Consider the following 17,358-nt stretch of genomic DNA (forward strand, 5'->3'; position numbering starts at 1 on the left):
GTGCTCTCTAGATATTTTATTTTAGATAATCTCTCAAGACATAAACAAAATGTACAATATTCCATGAGCATGGAAATATTTTCAGCTTAAAAAGTGATTTTTGTAAACCGAGAGCAGTATTTCCTGTAGTTAAAAGAGAAATATGACAGTTTTGCTTCAGAGCATCAAGTTGGGCGCACTCAGCTTTTCATATAGTGACTTGGCATTTCAGATGACTTGACTCTAGTCTGGCAGTCTTGACACATGAGTCTTCATACTCTTTATAAGAATGCCAAGTTTGTGGATTCGTTTGTACTTATCTCAGTTCGTGCAGTAAGTGCCTAGCAAGCTCTTTCCCCCTACGTAAGCCTGGCTTTCATCTGACTGGAAACTTCTGAACAAAATCAAAAGGTCTGTAAAAAATTCAGCTACTGCTGCATAGTACTTACCAACCCTGGAAGACAGCTCAGAGGAAGGGTCTGGTCTTGTCTTCAGGCGACGCTGCCACAGCCTGGCAAAGCCCCTCCATGTCTCGTCCAGCAGGCTGGGGACGCGCTCCTTACAGCCCTCTGTTGTCAGCGCCGCATCCCTCACGGAGCATTCCAGCAGGGGGCCACGCAGCACCGAGCACAGGGAGGAATCTCACCAGAGGGCTGTCAAGGGAGGTAGGGTTGGTACAGGAACCAGCTCACCTGCTCACGCACCTGCCCAGTACTCCTTTATCTCTGGCTCCTATGTTCTACTCATTTCTTAATTTAACTTTGTAATTACAGATACAGCACCTTGTCAGGCATTTGGTTCTATGTCAGTCTGTTAGATCACTTGGTATGATTTTATCTCATTTATCGTAAAATGTACTGCACAGATCATAAAAGTAATGGAACAGCTAATTATAAAGCATGCACTCAAGTAACCCAAGTCAAAAAAATCAAATACTCTCCCCTCCACGTGACCCCTCCAGATCACAGCCCCCACATCCCCCAACGGGTAACAACTCTTCTGACTTTTGCAATCATTTCCTTGCTTTTCTCTAAAGCAGTACAGTTTGCTTTAGCTTGATTTTGAGATCTGTATAAATGAAATAAAGTTGAAATGTAGTTGTTGGAATGTAGCTTCTTTTGCTCAACTTATGTTTTGGAATTTCATCCATGTTGTGAATGCAGCAATAATTTGTGTCTTTTCATTTCTACCTAGTATTCCACTGAATGGATATATCACAGTTCATGTATCCATTCTTCTACTAATGACCTTTGCAGTTCACCAATAAAGCTACCTTGAACATTCTTGTACATGTCTTTTTTTTTTTTTTAAAGATTTTATTTATTTATTTGACAGAGAGATAGAAGAGCACAAGCAGAGGGAGTGGCAGAGGGAGAGGGAGAAGCAGGCTCTGCACTGAGCAGGGAACCCGATGCGGGACTCGATCCCAGGACCCTGAGATCATGACCTGAGCCGAAGGCAGACGCTTAACCATCTGAGCCACCCAGGCGCCCACATGTCTTTTTTTTTTTTAAAGATTTTATTTATGCCAGAGAGAGAGAGAGAGAGAGTGAGAGCTCACCAGCAGGGGAAGAGGGAGAAGCAGGCTCCTCACTGAGCTGGGAACCCAATGCAGGGCTCAATCCCAGGATCTCAAGATCATGACCTGAGCCACCCAGGCGCCCCTCTTGTAAGTGTCTTTGATGTAAATGTGAACATATTTCTCTAGGAGAAGGAAGAATTGCTGGGCAACATTCTTAAATAACACTGAACTGTTTTCCAAAGTGGTTTTACCAGTTCATAATCCTCCCAAGGAGTGAGAGAATGCCAGCGGCTCTGCATCTTTGTCCACACTTGGAATTGCCAGAATTTTAAGTTTTTGCCGGTGTGAGTATAAGGTATCTCATTAAAATTTGTACTTAACACCTTTTCATACATTATAAGCCATTTGGATTTTCTCTTTTGAAGTGTTTATTCAAATTGTTTGCCCTTTTTTTAGTTTTTAATGTGATGTGTATAAGTTATATACATGCACGTACATGTGATAACAGTCTTTGTCCATCATATGCCATTCAATTCTCATCTAACTGTGTGACTCATGTTTTTAACTCTTAATGGTGTCCTTGTAATAAACAGAAATTCTTATTTTTAAAGTAATCAGATTTATTAATTGCTTTCTTTATACCAAATGCTTTCTTTGTCTTCTTTGAAAACTCATGGAAATACCTCCTACATTTTCTTCTAAAAGTTTATTTAGCTTTATTTTTCACATTGCTTTTCATAGATCTTAAATATCCATGGAATTGATATTTTGGTATAATGTAAGGTAAGGATTTTTTCGTCTTTCTCTCTCTCTCTTTTAAGACTTTTATTTTTATGTAATTTTGATACCCAACATGGGGCTTGAATTCACAACCCCAAGATCAAGAGTTTCATGCTCTACTGACTGAGCCAGCCAGGCACACTGCCCCCCCACCTCTCTCGTTACTTTTTGCATATAGATATTCAATTGTCTCTACCACTTATTAAGTATTCTATCCTCTCTCCGTTGGCATCTTGCCACTTTTGTCATATATCAAGGGTCAGTATATGCAAAGGTCTGTTCCTGGACCCTCCATTCTATTTCATTGACTTGTCGTCTCTCCCTGCACCAACACCATGCTATTTTAATTACTACAGCTTTATAAGTTTTGATAGATAGCAGAACATGTCCTTTTGCTTTGTTCTCCTTTAAGAGTGTTTTGATCAATAATAAATAACAACAATAAAAAAGAGTGTTTTGATCATTTTCAACACCATGCAAATTCTATAATCAGCTTGCCTAGTTTCATGTGCGCGCGCACACACACACACATCCTTTGGAATACTGATTGGGATTGGGATTGATTTAAAAAATCAATTAGAGGTAAACAGCCATCTTTACAATAGTGACTTCCACTCAATGAACATGATATATTCCTTCATTTAGTTAGATTTCTAAAAAATTCTCTTAATGATGTTTAAGAGCTTGCTGTAGAGAGGTTTTTTTATATATCTTGCTGGATATATTTCCACTTGCTTGATTTTTTTGATGCTACTTTAAGTGGCATCTTTCTTTTCATTTTCCATCTGTTGCTAGTCAATGGAAATACTGATGTTTAGTTATTGTCTTGCTACATATGCTTGGTAGATCTAAGCAGAGAGCTGAATAAAATGATTAATTGCCCTTATCCGAATGGCCACATATATAGAACACTGCCCCTAATGGATTTCGGATATATCTTTTCTTCTGATACACAGGAGTATTTACAAAAATTGACCATAAGGTGGACCATAAAGCAAATCTGAAAACACTTCTAAAGATGACAGCAATATAGAGTTCACGTTCTCTAACCACAGTACAGTTAACCCAGAAATCAATAACAAACGCAAATTAGTTCTCAAACACCTACTGGTGCTGCTTTGAGATTTTTCTCCTGGGTTTTATAAATCTGGCTGTGGGTCTTTGAAAAAATTATACTGCATCTCCTTTATTGTGCCCCTTGAGCCAGTGGTTGGTGTGTGCTCACATGCAGGGATAGATGGGAAGGGCTTCTCACCTGGATTCGGAGTTGTGAGTTGCTGAATGTGGGGGAGCAGGAAGGGCATGGGACTCACCAGCTCATCTGGGTCCCTTGGGCACAAGCTACTGACACAGTTAGGGGGTGGACATGCTGGATGACATGCCAGCCGGCTTCAAGCTGATTGATCCTGTGGCAGGAGAGAAAGGGGAGACAGAAAAAAGATAATCACTAGCATTCAACATTTTTTTTGCTACTTTTTAATAACTTTTATTAATTTTTTTCAAAGACCCACAGCCAGATTTATAAAACCCAGGAGAAAAATCTCAAAGCAGCACCAGTAGATATTTGAGAACTAATTGTGTTTGTTAACATAACATAACATACACACAGAAAAGTACAAAAGTTATGTGTACAACTCAGTGCATTATCACAAAATGAATACATCTGTGTAACCACTACCCATGTCAAGAAATGCCACATTATCAGTACCCCAGAGCCCTCCCCACCCCATGCTGCTCCCACTCACGCCCCCTGTGTTAAAAATGAAACAGGGATGTGTTTTTGTCAGTTATGGTAGGACTGCTGACATGGACATGATAGTCATGAAGGAGGTTTATACTCACAGATCCCTAGAAGTAAAAGGCAAACCACGCCACACCATGCCAGACCATGCAGAACCTGGGGAGCACCCCAGGCAGAAGGCAAGAGGGCGGAGCATGGCCCAGAGCCTTTACTGGGGTTCTTGCAGGAAGAAATGGGCAAGGCAAGGTAGGCACACTAAGAAAACTTACGATTGGGTAGTTGAAATAATTTTGCTGGGCTCTTCAGGTGGTCTCTAGCTGTTTGGTACCTGGCCCTGGGGTGATTTAGGGCAGGGGGAGTACTGGCTTGAGGTGTGAGAGTTTGATAAAAAAGATAGTCGAGAGTACAGTCACCGAGCTGGTTGGTTTGTATGCCACAGTTTCGTTATCAGGGGAATCACTATCTCTAGGAATTAGCTAGCCCTGGTAGGGGCAGTCTCTCCAGGATCAGGGCCCCAAATGCCAGAGCACCAAGAATACAGAAAACAAGAAAATCGAGTCAGTACAGTAACAAGAAAATCGAGTCAGTACAGTACTCCTTCCTCCCCAGAATGTCTTTCCTGACTTCAAACACCATGAATTAATTTTGTTTTTGAACTTTCCATAACTAGAACACTCTTTTGTGTCTGTGTTCTTTTGTTCAGCAGTGTGTTGGTGAGATTCAGCCATGTTGTTGCGTGTTGCCGTAGTGAGTTCATCTCCACTGTTGTATATTATTCTGTTGTATTAATTTATCTGTTCTTCTGTTGATGCGCATTTAGGTGGTTTCCAGTTTGGGTCTCATATAAATAATGTTGTTGGAAACATTCTTGTACATATTTCCAGGTGCACAATTCCTTGGGTGAAATTGCTGGATCACAGTGAGGGTAAGCATGCGTTTGAGTTCAGTAGATATGCCAAACATTGTCCAAGCTGGCCATGCTGTCACCAGTGTTCGAGGGTATCTCTGTATGACCTTTGATGTGGCCATGCACAGTTTAAAGCCACTCCAGTGTCATTCAGCAGAACAGTTACTTTGTCTTGACTTGGCCACAAGTAGGACACTCCAGTGTCATTCAGCAGAACAGTTACTTTGTCTTGACTTGGCCACAAGTAGGACACTCCAGTGTCATTCAGCAGAACAGTTACTTTGTCTTGACAGTAAATGTATTGATTTAAGAAATGGTTTCATTTTATATTCGACTCAGATTACTAACTCCAGGTGAGCACAAATGCAAAATGTCAGGAGAAAAAAAGAAAAAGTCAGAACACTTTTCTTTTTTTGGTTTATGAGTCTCAGATTTTAATTTAACACATTTTCAGCGCAGCTTTGTACCCTTGACTTTCTCACGTTGACCTCTTAGCAGAAGCTACCAAATAGTTCTCTAGCTCCATGAGAAGTGGTGGAGAGTTTACCAGATTTGATCAAACCGCTTCAAGTTAATTGTGATTGGCTTTCCGTAAGTGTTGATTTCTTTATTTTAATAAACTGTAAAGCCCTCTACAATCCTAGTTATTAAAACCTTGCTGCCTTTTTTTATAACTATGGAGAGTATTTTTATTACTCATTACTGTGATCTTTTTTGCTCCTTTTCATTATAAATAAGTAATCACAGTTGAAAGAAATTTACTAATCTATTCACACTATATTATCCATACTAATAAAACAATAGGATTTTTTCCTTTGTCCCCCTTGCATGTTGAGATTTAAAAAAAAACAAACAGGGGAGAAGTTTCATGGACTAAGAATTATTTCATACCCTCGAACACCATAGATTTTGGTGAAATTACATACCTGGACCTTTAAAGGGAGAAACAGACAAAAACCCCACAGAAATAGTTATTGCCTTTATTATTCAACCACAGTCATTCTATTTCAAGAGTACAGGAAGAAAAACTGGTGAGTCTACATTTTTGTCTAGTGGGTAAGCAATCCTTCCTGGCTCACAGATGTGAGTTATCATGGTGTGTGGTGCGTGATTCGACTCAGCTGGTGGGGTCATCACCTGTGAGGGAGGTACTGGAGCGGAGTCCACTTTGGCACCTGAAAGACAGTGACGGCAAGGATGTGGTTTGGGACGGACTTTGTTTTCTCTTATTCTGGAGGCCCCTTTTGTGCCCTATGCAAGAGGTCCCAAATTAGTTTCCCCCACCAAAAGATAAACAAATAACCTCCGAGTTTGGAGTATATCATACATAGATGGGACTCGAAGGGGCTAGTTTGCCCTGTAAGAGGTGACACTATAATCATCGCAGTCGTTCACATCTTAGTAAGAAATATTCCATCAGATCCTTGCCAGGGATCTGACTTTGCCTAGAACTCAAAAAGGGGCTGAAAAGAGGACGCTGCGCGGAGCCCCCATTCACCTCGGCTTCTACGAGGCCAAGCCTCCAAGCCCAGACTCCCAGGAAGTCCTGGGGGGAAGGGCCAAGGCCCTGCCCGCCGCCCGCCGGCGGCCTGCCTGGGCGACACTCCCCTTCCGCAGCTATAAGGGCCTCGGGCCGCAGCGCTTCTGCCCACACCTCGCGCCGCCCGGAGCCCGTCCAAGCGCGGAGCCGGTAAGGCGGGGCCCGGGCGCCGTGGGGAGGTGGGCCGGGCGGGACAGGCCAGCCGGGGCTCCATCGGCGGCGCCGAGCCCCGGGTGCCGAGAGATCACCGCAGCCCCGTCCGGTGCGCGCGGACTGCTGCCTGCGCGGCCCCCCTACCCTGCACAGCGCCCCCGCCGCCCCCGCCGTGCGCCCCGCGCCCCTGGGAGCCCCGGATCCCCCGGCACGGCGTCCGGGGCGCTAGGCCGGGCGGGCCTGCGCGGGAGCTAGGTTCCTCGGGGCGTGGAGCCTGGAATCGGTATGGCCCGGGATCAGAATGTTTTTCTTCCTGTTCTCCCTTCTTGCCTGAGCTGTTCGTGGCAGTTTCCAGGAATCCCAGGCCCGGGCCGGAGGAGCCCGCTTCTCCTTCCTGCGATTGGAGGAAGGGAAAGGAGGCCAGATGAGAGAGAGATTTATCAGCAACAATAATGTAGCTTATTCCTTACCCACTAAGCAGCCAGCCCAGCTAGTCGTCTTCCTGGCCTCTCTGTGGGGACATTAATTAAGGCTCTGGGAGAAGTCACGAGGGGTAAGTGGGTGGCTAAGCTGAGATCGAAGGCCAGGTGCACCCAACTGTTGCAGGGGTGACCGAGAGGATGCTGTCACCTTCTCCCTGTCGGGCTGCCCGGGCCTAACCCTGGGACCTGCGGTGGGTTCTTAAGCGCTCACATCCAACACTAGCTAGAGAGACTTGGGACTCTCAACCTCGGGAAGCGTTAGACTGAATCTCAATAATGAGGACAACTGCATTTACTTAAGTGGAATTTGCTTTAGTGCCTAGGTAGGTAGTTAGGATTTTCTAGTAGAAACATTCTTTTTTATTTTATTTTATTTTATTTTTATTTTTTTAAAGATTTTATTTATTTATTTGAGAGAGAGAATGAGAGAGAGAGAGAGCACATGAGAGGGGGGAGGGTCAGAGGGAGAAGCAGGCTTCCCGCCAAGCAGGGAGCCTGATGCGGGACTCGATCCTGGGACTCCAGGATCATGACCTGAGCCGAAGGCAGTCGCTTAACCAACTGAGCCACCCAGGCGCCCCTAGAAACATTCTTATTTCAGGTAAATATGGACAATGGATTCATTGCCCAGATGAATCAGAGACTTGAACCCAAGGCGCACAGAAAGTCGTGTGCCCCTAAATTTAGCAGGAGAGGCTCAGTGTGGACCCCTCCTCAGACTCACCTGTCCGCGAGGTCAGAGCCCTTTAGGATGCCCTAGGTCCTGTGTCCCTGCTAAACCCCTGGCCGGTCATTCCCAGTCCCACATTCGTGTGCATGGGAAGTGTCTTGGCCCCCTGAAAAGAGAGGGAGAGAGAGAGACAGTACAAGTTCTAGGATGTTTCAGGGTGTTCCAGGGTGGCTGGCACCAGCTGAGGAAGAGATGGGGACATGCGGGTTGCCTCGTTTGCTGGTGCGGGCAGTGGGCAGCTCGGGGCCTCTGTTCTGTGTTGTAGCCTTCACCATGGAGCAGCTGAGCACAGCCAACACCCATTTCGCCTTGGACCTGTTCCGCGCTTTGAGTAAGGACAATCCTACTGGGAACATCTTCATCTCTCCCTTCAGCATTTCATCAGCGCTGGCCATGATCTTTCTGGGGACTCGAGGCAATACTGCAGCGCAGGTGTCCAGGGTCAGTAGAAACGAACAAAAACAGCCTGCCTTCCCTTGCGTCTCCTTGCTAATGTCAAGTCTGTACTGAGAACTTGTGCCTTGGAGCTTACAGTGTGTGTGTGTGTGTTTAAGGTTTTATTTGAGAGAGAGTGAGTGAGGGTTGGGGGAGGGCAGAGGGAGAAGCAGGCTCCCCGCTGAGCAGGGAGCCCGATGAACAATCCACTGGTATGCAGGCTTTCCTTCATGATCAAGTCTTTACTGAGCACCTGCTATGGGCCAGGCAGTTTTTTGTGTGGCTGAGGGTAGGGCAGTGAGGAAAGCTGACGAAACCCCTGGGTGTGCCTGTCGCTTGACAGCTTTCCTGTAAGCCATGGCATCTCTTCCTGGACGAGGATTTTCCAGTATCTGCTTTGCATGTGATGACCCGCCGCTGGTAAATAAAGCCTGTCTATGGAATGCTACTTTTGAGCATAATGACACATAGGAAACGCACCACCGCGGAGAAGTTGGCGATGGCGCCCTTTGGAGGGGACAAAGCGGGTGTGTGATTGCGAATTGCCTCCGCCTAGCCCTGGGCCTGGCACTGAGTGTGGTTGTGAGGGCTGTGACACGGCGTGCCAGTGTGAGCGGGAGGGCCCCGCCAGGAGGGAGGGGTGAAGCCCGGCCGCTGCGGGGGCGGGGCCAGGCCCTTGGGGGTGTGGCGGCAGGAGGAGAAGCGCGATGCCCAGCCTTCCTCCTGTCCTTAGCGGGGGTGCAGGGCACTTCTGTGCTAGGTATTCTTTCCTTCTGAGAGGAGAACTCTGGCTTTCCTTGGAATCTAGGGAAAAGGAGTGCCAAGAGTGAAGGGCTTCCTAAGGTCCCAGTCATAAAGTACATGGCACCTGCCGCTAGGGAAGATCCAGCCCTGGATTCTAGTTTATGGACTGTTCCAGCTGCAGAGCTTCTATTACTGTACTTGGTGGAGAACCAGCCCTCTTCATCATTGCAGATATGAAAGCATTTTAAAATTTTCAAAAATCTACATTTTTTTTTTTTTTTTACCCCCTGGTACTAATTGTTAGTTGCTCCCTGCAGGGTAATACCAGCTTCTATTTATTTATTTATTTATTTGAGAGAGAGAGAACGTGCAGGAGCAGGGGGAGATGCAGAGGGAGAGGGAGAAGCAGACCCCCGCTGAACAGGGAGTCCTACTCAGGGCTCAATCCCAGGACTCCAGGATCAGGGCCCAAGCCGAAAGCGGACACTTAACTGACTGAGCCACTCAGGGACCCCCTATCAGCTCCTATCTTGAGGCTTTCTTTATGCCTTCAGCAAAGAATAGTTTTAAGGTCCTCCCCCACCCCTATTTCCATTGAAGCAGATCGATCATGGCAACTAGGCAAACATTCCATATCTTGGTGAGTAACTGAACTTTGTACACGTATAGGTTTGTTTTTTGTGTCTTAAAAGCAAAGAACCAGCCCAGGCCTCATAAAACCATAAAGGGACTCTTGGTTTGTAACTGATACATGAGGAATTAAACTTTTGCCATATGTTAACTTTAAAGAAGTTATTTTCTTTTTCTTTTTTTTTTTTTAAGAAGTTATTTTCAAATAAGTGAGTTACTGATGCTAATAGTAAAATAAAAAATCCCTCTACCTGTAATATCTTTGTGTTCCTGCATAGCTCATGATTCTTATTTTTACTGTTTATTTCTGAGAACTTTCAGTGAAATTATATTGGATGCAAGATAAGCCCACGAACATACCATTTATGATTTTCTGTGGGACAAAAGCAGACTTGTATAAACATTTAGTTTATTAACCACTCATACTGTAGAACTAGAATTATAACAAAAAGTGGTGTAAAAGCAGTTTCTAATGTTGTAATTATAGTGTCTCACAATGCTACACATTTTGGATTCTCTATTATTTGTTCACCTATGAGAAATTAATAAAATATTGGGCTACGGATCATGAATAATCGGTAAAAAAAAAAAACACATTAGCTTAATTTGATGGAAGCAAATGCCAAGGAATCACCTTATAATTTCAAAGTAAGTGGTTATAGAAAGAATGTTTTCTTTATTTTAGACTCTTCATTTTGATATGGTTGAGGAGATTCATTCAAGATTTCAGAGTCTGAATGCTGATATCAACAAACATGGAGCTTCCTATATCCTGAAACTTGCTAATAGGTTATATGGAGAGAAGACGTATAATTTCCTCCCTGTAAGTACTTTGCACTTCCTGTTCAAAAACTCACTAGACAGCGCAGATTTTTTTTTCTAGCATAACCAAGTCATAGAAATCAGTTTTAATTTTTATAGAAATTCAGAAAAATGTTACAGAATGAAAACATAAGACAGACAGGACTCCCATTAATTGACCTGGCTTCATTTTATAGTCTTCACAGTGAAAAGATCGATCCTGGCTGTTTTACCAAAGCAAGACTGAATTCCATAGTTCATTTCCAAGTACAATCTGTATTTGCTTATTTATGAAAATGTTAGCCAAACGTTGGAAAAGAATTGGTAAATTTTACACAAACACCCAAACTACTGAACTATACATTAAAAAATGGTTAGGATGGTAAATTTAATGTTATGTGGCTTTTTTACCATAATAAAAAAGTATGAAGTTAGAATTTTTTTTTGTTATAGTGCAATTTGTACCTTTTAGGACCATTTCTGCTTTAAAAAAACTATCTCTGTGTGTAATAGGAGTTATTCATGATATTCCCCCCCTTTTAAAAAAATTTTTTATTGTTATGTTAATCACCATACATTACATCATTAATTTTTGATGTAGTGTTCCATGATTCATTGTTTGTGCATAACACCCAGTGCTCCATCCCTCCCCCCTTTTTTTTAAACAGGAGTTCCTAACTTCAACTCAGAAAATGTATGGTGCTGAACTGGCCAGTGTGGATTTTCAGCAAGCCTCTGAAGATGCGAGGAAGGTGATTAATGAGTGGGTCAAAGGGCAGACGGAAGGTAAGAGACCAGGCAGAAAGTAATTATTACACACTGATGTTCGCCTGCCAGGTGCCCCACCTGCATCTGATTGCCTCTCCCTTTTTCCTGTTTCCTCATCCTGACCCTGGGAATCCTGGAGTTCACCCTGGGAATGAACTCTGCACCACCCAGTTGGACAGTGTTCACATGTAGAAATTCTTCACAGAGGAAACGTCAGCATGATTTAACTGAAGCAGCTAAATACGTTTCCCCCCATAAGTTCCCAAAACTACATTGTAAAATGAAAGCTCACCTTGAATGTAGAATAAAAGGGATAAAAAATTTGAGGGAAATCCAGCCTGGCCCCGATTATTTCACATGCTCGTGGAAAGAAATACCCTAATACTTGCGAATGAATACTCATGAATCGCTGTGGTCATAAATAACTTTTGTCCACTTCTCGTCTAAGAAATCAGGGATGGTAGCTGGGACTGTCGAGCACAACTGTCTCTAACCTAGTCGTGGGAGGAGTCAGGGCAGCTGCAGAACACCTGTCTTCCCCACAAAGAATTGTTCATGGCCATGCTCTGGTCAAGGGTGGATCCCGTGTTTCAGGGGAGTACTTGTCCTACCTTTTGAATATTTACTAAAATCTTTTTTTTTTTTTTTTTTTTTTGTGAGAGTAGGCTTCTACTTAGAGGATTTGAAAAAGTGATTTACTAGTGAGTAAAAATATTTTGTATTTTTACAGGATATTTTTTTTTCCTGAAAAAGAATGGTCATTCACAAAGTAAAGCTCATTGTTTACCATACACTCCAGAAAAGGAGAAATTTCCTGTTTTAGCCTGTTAGCCCTTTACTTGGATTATTTAAAGTAGAAACATGCTGATAGGGCTTTCCTAACTTAATACTATGTGAAAGGAAAATCAAGTACAGAATATGCTTTTGGATTGCATTTCAGTGCTAATCAAATGTCAGTTCCAATTTGGAATTCTGATGCGTGGATTTTTAAAAAAGCTACCTTTATCATTTTAGGGAAAATTCCAGAACTGTTGGCTGCAGGTACGGTTGACAGCATGACTAAACTCGTGCTGGTGAATGCCATCTATTTCAAAGGCAGCTGGGAGGATGAGTTCATAAAGGAAGCTACTGCCGATACACCATTCCGGTTGAATAAGGTAAGGTGAGGTAAATGCCTAAACTTACTCTTCGCTCGAAGAGAACGCAGATAAAAACGTGAGTGATTTGTTTTTTGTTTTGTTTTGTTTTTTTCAACTGTTCAGAAAAACAAAAAAACCGTGCAAATGATGTATCAGAAGAAGAAATTCCCATTTGGCTACATCCAGGACCTTAAGTGCCGGGTGCTGGAACTGCCTTACCGGGGCAAGGAGCTCAGCATGATCATCCTGCTGCCAGATGACATTGAGGATGAGTCCACGGGTCTCAAGAAGGTAACAGCTCCCAGCTTCACGCTTCATGTCTCCTCCTGCTGTACCCATTCTGCCTTGCGTGTTAGTGGTTGGTGGTGCTAGCGGTCGGTGCTTCGTATGTGTTTACGGATGTTACCTCCCTTTCCAGTGCTCTGTCATTCTTTTGTCAAGTAGCTCATGGGCATTACTACTCCAAAGCCCTAAGTTTACATTTTCAGCTACTGTCAGGGAACAGTTGTGGTGGAGAACATCTAAAGATGTGTGCTCCATGTAACATGGGTCAGTGGCAGCTCATGGAAACTCTCTTCGAAGAACTTTAGGGGAAAGTGCAATAAAATGAAGCTGTTTTATTAAAACGAATTTTTTCAAAATTAAAAATCCCAAAACATTATAGTACCTAAGTTTCATCGTGTACTATAAATCCCTATTACACTGCTCATCCTTGTTGCAATTCATATAGGTTGTGAATTAAATTTCCAATAGCTACAAAATAGAAAAGAGACTCATGTGACATGTTGGCTTGAGTGCTCAGGCTGTCTCCTAACAGGAGCCTCGTATGAGGTTCCTATTCTGTGTCATTTAAGGGCTATGTCATGGTCTTGCCAGGGCTCAGACTAGGCAAAACCGTGAAGATTACGTTTTCTCAGGGTGCCCGAGTGGCTCAGTCGGTGAAGCGTCCGACTCTTGATTTCAGCTCAGGTCACGATCTCAGGGTTGTGAGATCGAGCCCCGCGTCAGGCTCTCCGCTCAGTATGGAGTCTGCTTGAGATTCTCTCTCTCCCCCTCCACCCCAACCCTCTAAATAAATAAATAAAATCTTAAAAAAAAAAAAAAAAAGATATGGTTTTTCTTCAGTGTCTCTAGGCTGCTGAGTGGTTTTTCGCTACCCTGTCCCTGATCAAACTTGCTTTTAGGAAGGGGTCTAATATTAGCCATTTCCACGTATAGAGTATGTATTAGAATTGATGTGTTCCTTCTATTTGTCTCTTTCTCTGATTATAAAAAGAAAGTCTGTAGCCTCCTGAAAAGAACACTCAGCATCAGTAGAGCAAGTGGGTAATGGTTCTGCTCTAGTCCAACAGCACTAGTGGAAAGAGCATGAGAACAGCTTCTATTTATGTAGCACCCACTGGTGCCCAGTACTTTATGTATGTCGACTAAGTTAATACTCGCACAGTGCGATAAGGTGGGCACTCATATTACTCCCTTTTTAAGGAGGGACGAGGTCTTTTTCTATTTTTACCTAGAAGCTAAGTCTACTACAGATTTCTTCTGCTCTGTGAAGGTTCACAGATAACCACTGTGATCAGTGGGGTTCAGAATAAATAGAAGAAAGCTTTTAAATTCTCCCTTGTACCCCTTGACTAATTAGGTAATACAGTCATCCTGGCCTAGCACAGTAAGCTGGTGTGGTAGGGGCTTAGTAAGTCCTGGGAGGATGGATCGGTGGGGTGGATGAGTGTATGGTAGGGAGGAGGATGGATACTTGATGGACCCAATGTCCAGAGTCCCTGCACTTGGGCCCTTGATGGCCTGGAACACAGCTCTGTTCTATTATCACCAATCCCTGGAAAGAAATGACATCTTCCAAATGGAATCTGTTTTGGCACAAGACACAGAGGAGACTAATTAGCAACTGATATAATGGGTCCATTCACTTCAATAATCCTTTTTGGTTTACTTACGTAAAATTGTTCTCACCTCTTCTTTTTGCCCATTGGCATTCCAGATCGAGGAAGAGTTGACTCTGGAAAAACTGCGTGAGTGGACCAAAGCTGAGAATCTGGACCGCGTTGAAGTCAACGTCCACTTGCCCAAGTTCAAGCTGGAGGAGAGCTACGACCTCAACTCCCACCTGGCCCACCTGGGTGTACAGGATCTCTTTAGTCGCAAGGCTGATCTGTCTGGCATGTCAGGAGCCAGGGATCTTTTCATATCAAAAATTGTCCACAAGTCCTTTGTGGAAGTGAATGAAGAGGGCACAGAGGCGGCGGCGGCCACCGCGGGCATAGCCACTTTTGCCATGCTGGTGCCCGAGGAGAACTTTGTTGCCGACCATCCGTTCATTTTCTTCATTCGGCACAATCCCTCATCTAACATCCTGTTCTTGGGCAGATTTTCTTCCCCTTAGAGACTGGAAATACAAGGTCAAGCTTAGAGCTTTATTACCTGCACTTTTAATGGTGGCGGTTTTCACACGTCTTTGCCAATCCCACTACCATCCCTAAGCAGATCTTCCGTTTCCCTTGTCAGTTCAGCTCTTTGCTGTTTACATACACCCATGAACTTTGGCACAAGTATCTATTTTCCTTTTTTTTTTTTTTATATTGACTAAGTCCAGTGATTACTTTTGAATGCAAGTCCAAAAAAAAAAAAAGCAAGAAATCAGATGTGTAGATTCTTGACAACATAGTAGTCTATGAAGTTGCTATGTTTTCCTGCTAGCCAAAGGAAACATGATAATCCTGTAATTTATTTTACAGATAGAATTTTGGAAGCCCAAATAGACACTGATTATAGAAGGGAGGCTTAAAAATGGTTATTCAGTTGAAATATAGAGCCTCAATTAAGGGCCTGGGTTATGAAGACAAACTTGCCTTGGCCAATATTTCTCATCCCTTATTCTACAAGATTAGTATTTTTGGTTGTTGTTCTTATTCTTTCAAACTGTTGAAGAGCCATATGGTGATAGCCTGCCTTCCCCTTTTTGTTCTCCTTTATCCTACCTGATGTGGCGTTTGTGTGGGATCACATGGAGTCAAGAAGTAGGTGTCCTATAATAAAAGATGCCAAGAGATGACAGAAAGAATAATGTAGTGGGAGAGACTGTTAAGCAAAGAGGGGGGTGTTAACCGTCTTCTTGCATGTTTTCTGATGAAGGTTCTTGGCTTTCATCATGTGATGCAGGTTTTTGTGGCAATGGGATGGCTTTATGCAGTGCTGTGGGGGGAGGTGGGGGGTGGACTCTGATTAATATACATGTACTCCTTGGAATGAGGCTTGAAATGCTGCATTTTCTTGTTCCCACAAAACTAGTGGGTTGGTTAATAAATTTTCCTAAGATTCTACAAGCCAGACTGATCTCAGTCCTCTTCTTGTTCTCTTGGATCTTAGACAAGCCAAGAATAAAACAGGTAGTTCTTGGCCTGAAAGTACTGATGTCCGTGATGATAGTAAGATAGCCCTCAGAATAAAAACAACACTTGCCACTGGCAAATCTGTTGTGGGAAAGCTTTCCTTCCTTCTTTTCTTCTTCTGGAAGGAAATAGGGTAAAAACTCTAAAGTCCTTGCATTGTCTGGGAAGAGAATAAAAGTACAATTACAATTACATTCTATTTTGATAAGTCAAGGGTGCATGTTGCATAGTCTAAGGTAACCACTAGAAGAAGAGTGAGAGGATTTATAACTTTGAAAATAAACCAAAGAGAAAAAGGGAATACCAAAAAATAAACCATCAATCCAAAAAGAGGAAAGAAGAAAGAGAGAAAGGTACACAAAGCAGGCATGACAAATACCAAGATGGTGTATTAAACTCCAAATATCTAAGTAACTACCTAAAATGCAAATTGGCTGACAGTGCCAGTTAAAAGACAAAGATGGTTAGGCTAGATTGGCAAAATACTATCTGGTATTTACAGGAAATATGTCTATAACATAAAAATAGAGTTTGAAAGGAAAAGAATGGAAAAGATATATGGTACAAATACCATAAAAATAGATATAAGCTACAGATATTTTTGGTGGAACATGGTAAGTGGTTCTAGTATTTATACAACAAAGTAAATGACCAAGAATATCCGAGACAGTCTTGCAGAAGAACGAGGTGAGAAGACATACCTCATTGAATTGAGACTTATTCTAATTAATATCAATGCCCTCTTTTACTCTGAAAATTGAATCGATTTGGATAATAATGAACGTGGCACTTCAAAGTTGAGAGTGAAGGGAGAAAATTTTCAATCAATCAGTTGTTCTGGGATATTTGGGAATGCACATGGAAAACAGTTCAAGTTGATTTCTGCCTTGAACTTAAATATTAATACCAGCTGGACTTAAACTGTGAGAGCAAAACAATAAAATTTTTAGAAGGTCATATACAAATACGTGTTCGTGAACTTGTGATTTCCTAACAGGACACATAGACACACACAATATTTGGTTAAATTCATTTCTAGGCACTTGGACATTTTTTTTTTTAAAGATTTTATTTATTTATTTGAGAGAGAGAGAATGAGATAGAGCACGAGACGGGGGAGGGTCAGAGGGAGAAGCAGACTCTCCGCCGAGCAGGGAGCCCCATGCGGGACTCGATCCCGGGACTCCAGGATCATGACCTGAGCTGAAGGCAGTCGCTTAACCAACTGAGCCACCCAGGCGCCCCCATTTTTTATGACGAATTGGGCCAAGAGAAAAGTAAAAACTTCAGTCCTGTATCACACACCACTGAGGGTGAAGAGCCAAGCCTCAGGATAGTTGATATAGGCCAGTGCCCCAAGGAGAGAACATCTTAGTAGTGGTCTGAGAGAATGTCTCCAAAGGCAGGGTTCCAAGTCTGGAGCCTTTCCCTCTTTATCTCCCAGGCTAGAACTAAAAAAATACTGTTAGGGCAGCCAGACCTTGTGAGGGTACCAGCTTCGGAGAACGGGCTTCCAAGTATCTTCAGAGTTTTTATATATCAGAAACGCTGTCTTAGATTACCCAAAGAAACTGGCAGCCCATCTGGAGGAAGGAAAGAA

General features: G+C 43.0%; 1 protein-coding gene across 8 annotated transcripts in view; it reads left to right on the top strand.

Moving 5' to 3' along the window:
* SERPINB1 (serpin family B member 1) overlaps window positions 1-15,692 on the top strand; it is a 35,277-nt gene extending 19,585 nt beyond the window's left edge. Inside the window, exons 1-9 of one of the 8 annotated variants that reach the window (XM_081827776.1) lie at window positions 1,368-1,856; window positions 2,243-2,284; window positions 4,907-4,947; window positions 8,100-8,275; window positions 10,329-10,466; window positions 11,113-11,230; window positions 12,227-12,369; window positions 12,475-12,642; window positions 14,351-15,692. In XM_081827776.1, the coding sequence (XP_081683902.1) occupies window positions 2,256-2,284; window positions 4,907-4,947; window positions 8,100-8,275; window positions 10,329-10,466; window positions 11,113-11,230; window positions 12,227-12,369; window positions 12,475-12,642; window positions 14,351-14,752 (1,215 nt within the window). In that variant the 5' untranslated portion in view covers window positions 1,368-1,856; window positions 2,243-2,255 and the 3' untranslated portion in view covers window positions 14,753-15,692. Of the gene's footprint in view, window positions 1-1,367; window positions 1,857-2,242; window positions 2,285-4,906; window positions 4,948-6,428; window positions 6,620-6,778; window positions 6,906-7,152; window positions 7,176-8,099; window positions 8,276-10,328; window positions 10,467-11,112; window positions 11,231-12,226; window positions 12,370-12,474; window positions 12,643-14,350 lie in introns of those variants that run through there. The other 7 variants (XM_081827777.1, XM_081827778.1, XM_081827779.1 and 4 more) reach the window with 7 other exon arrangements.
* Window positions 15,693-17,358: the final 1,666 nt, after the last annotated feature.

The sequence above is a fragment of the Leptonychotes weddellii genome, chromosome 8, assembly GCF_054177405.1.
Source record: "Leptonychotes weddellii isolate Sample4059 chromosome 8, ASM5417740v2, whole genome shotgun sequence".
Classification (NCBI taxonomy): domain Eukaryota; kingdom Metazoa; phylum Chordata; class Mammalia; order Carnivora; family Phocidae; genus Leptonychotes; species Leptonychotes weddellii.